The following is a 9,833-nucleotide window of genomic DNA, read 5'->3' as shown; positions in this document are numbered from 1 at the left end:
GGAAACAAAAGTTTAAATAATAACTTAATTTTGTTTGCCGTCACTAATTTAATTGACGTTTGAATCACATTTATTTCCTTTAAAAACATTTCAGATGCACGATAAATACAATACTATATCATAATATTATATATAAAAAAAAATATATAAACACAAGAAATACAATCTAACTCTATTCCATTATTCAAAATAAAATATTTAGATTACTACTGATATCTAATATTAACAAAATATTTAAGCATAACATTGAGACAGATAAAAAAATGAGAGAAAAAAAAATATATCTACAGTAAATCCTTTCCATTCACACTTTCTTTTGACCTTCATCTATTTTTCTTTGATGAGAGACACAAAATATATCACTTTTTAATTCACAACTTGAGTAGTAAGAATTGTAGGATCACTCGGTGTCGAATCACTACCATGTTTGATGTTTCTTCCAACTTTGTGGCACTATGGAATTGTAGGGTCATCGGATGGGATACTTTCACTGGTTTCAGGGGGACACTCTCCAGCATTCCAGGCGTGACGAGGTACCAGTAGTACGGGTGGAAAATCGCCATCCTTCCTTCCTTCAACGTTTTTTTCACTGCCGATTTTTTTATCCTCCGGGGTTGATGGAAAATTTCAACGTAGCAGTCACAGCCGGTCAAAGATTTCCTCAGCAAGCAACTATGCTGCCGACTTGTAATAACAGGGCTCCAACCCTGTTATTAGTGTTGTATTTAGCTTGAAATAATTGCAGTCATAAGCCATCAGACGTTCTAAACAGGTTTATTAAATGTAGGCTGGCATTGCTAACAGTGGACGTCCAAGTTCCCTACGGGAGGGGAATGGACAAGACTCCGGACAATTCCGGCACAGCTTATCAGGATCACATTATGATGAAAAGGACACGCAAAACTATGCGCTCTTACGTTTTATACCAACATAGATTTGAAGTAAAAAGGCACATTCGTACATTCCTTGTATCCTTACGCATTAAGGAAAATCATTTCTGCTTCCTTATATGGAATTGAAAAAGGGAACGATTCTAAAAATAACTCTTCCTTTGAAATATAAATCTATTTATATTTCAATGGTATGTTTTCAGCCTTGAATTCCCAAAATAGAATCTCTCGACGTTTATTCTTTAACAAAGACATTTAATGAAAACGAAAGAGTTTTAATTCTTTTATTAATACAAAAGTATTTAATTTTTTTATTACATATATATATATATATATATATATATATATATATATATATATATATATATATATATATATATATATATATACAGAGAGAGAGAGAGAGCAACAAAAACATAAATAAATTTTTCAAGCACTTCTAAAAATAATCATTTATTTGAATATTTAATCATGAAGGTAGAGAATCGTAGATTATTTTTTAATCAAAAATAATGACAATCGATTAGATATTGTAAATCATTCCTTTTGATATCTCATATCTAGGAAGAGAATCGCCCTTTCTCCTAATTGGTTGAATTTGAAACAAGTGATAATATAATTTTTGACATTTGTTCCTTTTTTCTTCTCAACTTTTTCAATGTTAATCAAAATTTAATTCCTACCGAATTCGTCGTTTTTTTTATTTGTTGTTACTCCTTAAATTATTAGGTGAACGAGAATGGCCAACATAAGAGATATCGAAGTAAGTTCTATTAATTACACCCATTCACGTACCCGTTCATCTTTCTTATTTGTTCATTAATTCTTGTAATATTTGTGGATATTTTCAAAACATAAGGGGGACCGGAAAGTAATGTCGTTTCGGTGCATTCGATATTTGTTATCGAGATTTTATTTTTAATCAATAATATATTCACTATCGTTAGCAACAACCTTTTACTGCCGGATAAAAAATGGATCGAAAAAAAGGAATTGCTTTTTAAGACTAAAGAATATTTAATGTCCCGGAACCACATTACTTTCCAGTCTCCCTAATACTTGAACATTTCATGTCCCACGACTTTAAAACGTTTTAAGTGCTGAATTAAATTTCCTAAGTATTCAAATTAATTTATAGTATGTTTTCAGTAAATGTATAATGAGTTCAAATTAGAATTTTTAAAATAACGCATGTGTAGTACCTTTTTCAGATACAACTTAAGTGCTATGTCCAAACCTTCTTTTCTTCTTATTAACTGTAGTTAAATCAATCTTTAATTGAAAATTACTATTTACAGTTCATCTAGTAATTAAATTATCTAGTCAATTAAAAATCTATCTTGTTGTGAAAATTGTTTATTCTGTAATCTATTGCAAAGCTTATCTAATATATAATTAAAAATTACTTTGGTTTTAAAAATCAAGCATTTTAATATTGTCTAAGAATTTTTTTACTTTTAATGTAATTATTGTATTACCTTTTTTCTGCTCAGTTGGCAAAATTGTTGTTATGACTTTCTGTATGTAGAATTTTTAAATAAATTAATCAGTTTAAAAATTTCCATTATTCTTGCTGTATTCTAAAAAGATAAAACATTAATAAAGTGAAGTTGCTTTATTTACTAAAACAATTGTTTCAAATTTATTGTTTTAATGTTCACTTGATTTTTAATGGTAAGATCAAATTTTACTTTTCAGTTTTGTATAAACCCTTACTTAGCCTTAGTTCATACTTTATTCTATTCGTATTCATATTTTGTATTAGCTCATACTTTATCTATTTATTATTTTGTATTTGTATGGCTTCTTATTTGTTTCATATATTATTTGTACATTACTTCGTATCACGAACCTTCTCCCACCCTTTTAAAACTGACATCGCTTATGGATGAATCTTTAGTTCATACCTTATTCTATTCTTATTCATATTTTTATATTAGCTCATACCTTATCTACATATTATTTTTTACCTTTATGGCCTCTCATTTGTTTCAGATATAATTTAGGCATTACTTCTTATCTCACGTGTTCTTTAACATACTACTAATTGCTGTGTGTTAATTGTGCTAATTGTTTTTACATAAGTGCAATTGAGGCTTATTTGTTACCCATGTAAAAAAAAAAAAATTCATTTCCTTTACCGGGATTACGTTAGAATTTTATTTAGGAATGAATTTTATGAGTATTTTATTTGTAGTATTTATTTGTAGTATTATTTGTAGTATTTATTTGTAGTTGTTATTTGAGTAATTTTATTTGTAGATTCATTTTTTTTCTTAGAATATAAATCAAAAAGGCATAAATTTTTATTAATCTCCATGCATTTATGATAATAACCAGATTATCCGGGATTAAATGTTGTAATAAAATAAAAAACATTTTCTTCTTATTTTGGGTTTTATTAAATTATTTTTTCGAATTAAAATTTTTTACTTGTTTTTCTCATAGATGGCAGCACTAATATGCTACTTGCTAAAAAATAATTTTCGATCAAATATATTTTTTAATTTTATTTTATTCGATTCAAGCGATAAGCATAACTTTAAAGATTTTACCTCTTTGCGAATTTTGTTAACTGTTTTATTAGTATTTTACTTTTAAACATAAACCGCATTTTGTACACGGCGGTAAGTTTGGTTACTGCTTTCTTTCATTTCATGCTATTTTTCAACAAAACAATTTTTTGCGATATCGACACATATAAAGAATAATTTTTATCTTAGGATAATTATTCTTTATTCAGAAATATCGCATTAAATTATACCACTAGATGTGTCGTGAAGAAGACTGTTGGTTTTTTCCCATTTATAGTTTTCCTTCTTATATTATTTTGTCATTTGTTTTATATATATATATATATATATATATATATATATATATATATATATATATATATATATATATATATATATATATATATATATATATATATATATATATATATATATATATATATATATATATATATATATTAAATTGGTTGGAATTTTAAAGTAAAGAATGAAATTTGAGAACTATTATATACTTTACTACTTTACATTGTATAAATTGCAGATTTGTGAGTTACATTTGGTACATTGCGGGCAACATATGCATTGTAAAGAACCATCTTTAGCTTACTCATTTATATTTTAGTAACTTTCGTTTAAAATTGTATTATACAGGATGCAATAGTTGTTTTCTCTCATTATCTTAGCTCTTTTTGTGTTAATTACTGTAATATTGTAGTAATATTTTCTTCACATCGAACATATCTTAATCTATTAAATAATACATTTTTATAGGTTTCTGGGAATACAGTAAGAGAAATACAGTTGTATAATCAAGGAATACTGGAACTCAGGAGAAACGAAGGACCTTGTAACGACAGAGAAGTACTTAACAGAATTCAATTAGTTTATGCGATAATGAGAGATGAAATGACCATTCACGGCGATTACTACGCTGAGATAGAAAGAAACTTCGCTAATATACCTACCACAACCACAAACCTGTTATTAAGAAACATTAATACATATTCCAGAAATCTGGCAGAACTCATAATGGTGTTCAGAGGTACAAGTCAAAAACTTGATGATATTTCTATGATATCTGAATCTATCAGTTTACTGAGTTCAATGGCTAGTTTAGCTAAAAACATCGATATGATTTTTAATAATGAGTTATCCAAAAATTTGACAAATCAGGCCTATGACACAAACCCAGTTTTGGGTATGATATCTCATGTGTTTTGGAATTGTGTTCCGCAATCTATATATTTGAGATTTTTAACATCAATTGGACAAAGAATGGGTACATGGTGGGTTTTGCGAAAACTTTTGAAAACCACCCAAAGGTGTAAAGAATCATTGGAAGAAATTAAAGAATTTTTTAATCAATCGAAAGAAATGAATGAGGAGGTGAAGAGCGCTTACTTTTGTGAATGGGATGACAGAATTGTGGATTTAGTTGAAAAAACTTTATCGGATCACAGTGCTAGAGCTAAAACGTTCGCTGTTCTCTACGCATCAGCATTAATTACCAATCCTTTCATGCTCCAAAGATTTGACTTTTTGACAAAGATTTTTACATTTAGTACAAGCACATTGGGAGAGAAATGGTACCAAAGGTAAGAATAATGGATTCCGGGTCAAAACTTTGCGGTTAAATCTTCGCTGGACAAAATTTTGTGGCGACAACTTTGACAATCCATAACTTCATGGGTATAAAACTACGTCGAGCCATAACTTCGCGGGTACTAAACTTCACCGTTCTATAACTTTGTGGGTACATAACTTCACCGACCCATAGCTTCGCGTGGACAGAACTTCGCTGATCTAAAATTTTCAACTCCCTTCTGTGTAATAGCTTTTTAACAAAGATTTATTAAACAATTTTAAAAAAAACTTTTTCTCTTTCATCTCTTTCAATTTAAATTAAGCAATCAATTAAATATTGACCATTTAAATATTAAACGGCATATTTTATAATTTTGAGAAAAATCATGAATATAATTTGGTAAAACTGATCTTATAATGTTTGCAGTAAATGCAGTACCACGACAAATATATTTAATAATCAATACAGACAGCTGCAATTAATGAGCTAACAGTAGGAAATCGCAAAGTGTTTCGAATAAAAGAGTGTAAAGAATGTTTAAATATTACCTAAATTCTCATTAAAAAATAAAATTCGATCTTTTTTTTCCTTGAAGGCAAAAACTTGATTAAATCAAATAACATTACAGTTGCTCAGGTGAAAATGTACCCAATGCTTATGTGCCCAAATATAAATAGTTTTAATTTCATAAGAATATATCACCAGGCCTTTCAACAAAACTGGAATATTACAAAATTTGTGCTGCAAAATATTAAGTTACGAATAGCTGAATTTGAAATCTAATTTTACCTTAATTATTCAGAAAAAAAATATTGGCCTTTTTTACAGCGCGCAAATCTAGTGCAGTTTGAATTAATGAAGGGATTGAAAGAAATGTTCATAGAAATAAAATGTTTCAAATAAATATTGAGTTGACACTGTTTATTTTATATGCAACGTCTATTGAAACTACATAAATAAGTATATGTTAAAAATTAGAGAAATGTACGAAAATCTTACGTTCATAAAACAAGACGATATATGAAGTGGGCAAAACTTTTCATCAGTAATAGTTTCTTTATTAATTTAAAATATCATTTCTTAATTTAAAAAAATCATCATTTTTTTATTATACAGTGCTTCCCTCTCATTGTTACTAATAATTAGAAAAAGATACTATATTTTGCATAGGGAAAAATTTATTTGCTGTGAATTCGCACGATGTTTTGCCCACGCGAAGTTTAGTCCACGTCAAATTTTGTCAACTTGAAGTTTTTCCCAGGCAAAGTTTTGTCCGTGAAGTTCTTATAATAAATGTTCTTGATGGCAAACGCTCTTAAAAACTACTTCGTAATCAAAATTGTTTAATAACTTCATGTTTTAATGACAATAAAATGCAATATAGATTGTTGCAATTTATTAAACAGGGGTAACCATTTTAAAAATAGTGTTTTAAATAGTTATTCGTTAAAAATTTCACAATCTTCACAAATTCTCCACAAATAATCCAACTGACCTTAAGTCACAATTTTTCGAATAAATTTGAGTGGTACATTTGGTGACCCAAAGCTTAATAAGTATGAATTAATTAATAAGGAATTAAACAAAATGCGCTTTGAAATAGTTATTGCAAAATTATCAAATTGTTTTAATTTTTAAAAAATCGGTTTTTAGGTAGTTCTTTTGATTCCGAATAATTACACTGTTACGCGAAATTATGGTTAATTCTTTGGACTGAACAAATATTTATTTATTTATTTTATTTTTCCTTTTGCTGCACTTTATTTTATATGTACTTTACGTTTAACTTTAAATTTTACTTGAAATTTTACTTTATACTTTGCACTCTACTTTACAATTTGCTTTATACATTACTTCATACTTCACGTCTTACATAATCCTTCACGCTATACATTTATTTACATTTTATTTTGTTTTGTGCTGTACTTGATATTCTACGCTTTACTTTATTTTACGCTTCACTTTTCTTTTCACTATACTGTAGCTTAATTTACACTTTAATTTATATTTTATATTTTACTTTAAGCTTTACTTCCCTTTATTCTCTGTTACTCCATTTTTTTACTTTTTTCCCCTTTATTTTACTTATTATATTACGCTTTGCGTTTTAATGTAGTTAACATATCACGCTTAACAATTTTTTTTTTACTTACTTCAAACTTTACGCTTCACTTTATTTTCGCTTTACTTTAGTTCATACTTTACTCTACACATTGCGCTTTACTTTATACAGTTTGCTTTGCTTCTTAACTATTTACTTTTTGCTTTATTTTACTTTACGTGTTACGTTTCACCTTATGCTTTGACCCACTTCTAGGTGGGTGCTGGGTACTTTTGGTCCTGATTGTATATGAAAACCAGAAAATTGGACATTCTTGAAAACTTGACTAATTTTCCTCATCCATTTTTTGCTGAGTGGAAAAAAAATTAATGCATTTAAATCAAATTCAACAAAATGAACGAATAACTAACGTATGAATAACCTACATATGAATGACCAACATATATTCTATAGCTTGCATTATAATAAAACAATGCAATTTTTTCTTAATTCAAAAAAGCATAATTTTACCGAAACATTCCCATTAAGTAAGCACTGTAGAAGCATATAAGCATTGTAGTCAAAAATATACAAAAAACTAAATTATTATTTTTAAAAAAAAAGTCTTCCAGATATTTTCTCTGTTTTACAATGAAACTATCTGGATTATTGCCTCTAATTTACATAAGAGTAAAATGAAATGCAAGGTATTCCAAATTTTTAGTTCTCAATGTATAGTTTGTGAATCCGGGTAAAGAAATGATCATGTGGATACCTATTCTATACAGGTTTAAAATTAGCATTTTTATTTCCAATTGATATTCATTTTTTTTTCTCCCTCTAAAATAATGTTGTTGTTTTTTATTTTCAATAGAAATTTGATACAAGACCTGTTTCCGAAAATTACACTCAGAACTGGAAGAATTGACGTAATTGATGTAACAGAGCTGTCGAAGTCTTCAGCCTTTATAGATTTCGCCATAGTTCCAGAAACTGCCATAAATATCCTGGAATCAGGCTCAAAAACAACAATTAAGAGTCTGGTAAAAGTGGATACCAAATCTGCTACTCCCTACGTTTACGGCGCACTGGATTGTATTTTTATCTATTTCTCTTGCAGAGAATTAATGTATGGAGTCAGTAATAAGAATTCAGCATTGTTTAGAAACTTAGCTTCAAGTGCAGAATTACGCTTGCAAAAAATAAACAGCTTCATGCTAAAATGTGTATCAAGAAGACTGGCAGTCGATAATTGAAATCAAGCAGACTAACTGTTAAGAATCAAGAAGAGTAGCCGATTTTTGGAAAAAACTACTCACTGTAAAAATGTCACGAAGTCACAAATTCTCACACACACATGCACACATATACACCGAAGAGCCGTTACATTATGACCACCCTGCTAATAACATGTAGGACCAACTTTAGCCCTTAAAACTGCTGACACCGGCCGTGGCATTGATTCCACAAGGTGCTGATAGGTAGTCTGAGGTATCTGGTACCAAGCGCTCACCAACTGGTTCTGCAATTCCCTCACATTGCGAGTGGGTACCGTGGCAGCACAAATTTGGTTTTCCAAGTAGGACCACAAAGGCTTTATTGGATTAAGGTCAGGTGAAATTGGGGGCCAAGACATGACTTCAAAGTCACTGAAATGTTCCTCGAACCAATCCATGACGATTCGACCCATATGACATGGTGCATTATCCTGTTGGTAAACACCATCCCCCACAGGAAAAACTGTTCCCATGAATGGGTGAACCTGGTCTGCAACTATGTTCAAGAAGCTTGCAGACGTCAGGGATTGTTCTATGAGGATTATGGGTCCTAATGTGCTCCATGAAAACATTGTTCCTGGGCGAGAAACCATGAAAACCTGGGCGAGCCCATTGTTATAGATAGAGGGTGGTCATAATGTAATGGCTCTTCGTTGTATATACTATAATTATTTTTTTGTACTACAGTGTGAATATTTACAAAATGTATGCATGGTATTTCATAAGGACCATCCTGAATATGTACATACTGAGAAAAAAAGTGCGGTCAAAATTACTAGAATATGGTAAAATTTACCGCTTTTCTGGCTCCTGGGATCAACAAAAGGCTATATAATTCTTCTCGAAGTACTTAAGTTACAATTTTGGTAGAATTAGCAATAAAATATGGCTTTATAACGTGTATTAAAATTTGGTAAATTTGATACAATTTTGTAATTTTGTCATGATACCTAATATCATGGCATATAAACCATTTATTCTGTTAAATTAACTTTTCAATTTTGTATTCTTTAATAAATTTCCGATAATAAGAACTAAAATTTTGAAAACCAGAATTTCTGGTAAACAATTATCTTATGAACGGAGAAATTACCAAAAGAATGACTGAAATACCGTATATTATGGTTATATTAACCAGAATTATGGGGATTTTTTCATAAGGAATTTTATTGCTCTACAGCACGGCAATTTTACCGGAATTTATTTCTCTGTATATAAATAAAATAACTATTCGTTTAGTCTTTTCTAAAAATAAATATTTTGCATATGAATATATATTATGAAAATATATTTTGTATATGAATATATACTATGAAAAAATATTTTGTTAAATGAAGAATTTTTTTACCATAAAAATTACTATTTCCCTTGGTCATTTTCAAAATTAAAATTATTCTAAAATGTTTTCTTGAAGGGCGAATTTTTTTTACCAGATATGTCATTACCATACACTACGGTAATTGTACCAGAATTTCTTTCTCTGTGCAAATTTTGATTCCTTTCCAAAAATAGCAAGAAGGTGTACAG

General features: G+C 29.1%; 1 protein-coding gene across 1 annotated transcript; it reads left to right on the top strand.

The window, feature by feature from the left end:
- Window positions 1-1,434: 1,434 nt before the first annotated feature.
- On the top strand, window positions 1,435-9,066 carry LOC107440752 (uncharacterized). The gene is made up of 3 exons (XM_043038726.3): window positions 1,435-1,653; window positions 4,175-4,998; window positions 7,904-9,066. Exons 1-3 carry the CDS (start codon window positions 1,630-1,632, stop codon window positions 8,283-8,285), a joined length of 1,230 nt encoding a protein of 409 aa, XP_042894660.3. The 5' UTR covers window positions 1,435-1,629; the 3' UTR covers window positions 8,286-9,066.
- The last annotated feature ends 767 nt before the right edge of the window (window positions 9,067-9,833 follow it).

This window comes from Parasteatoda tepidariorum, chromosome 1 (genome assembly GCF_982258835.1).
Source record: "Parasteatoda tepidariorum strain Cologne lab strain chromosome 1, Ptep-v5.0, whole genome shotgun sequence".
NCBI lineage: Eukaryota > Metazoa > Arthropoda > Arachnida > Araneae > Theridiidae > Parasteatoda > Parasteatoda tepidariorum.
This window is presented reverse-complemented; position numbering and strand designations above follow the sequence as displayed.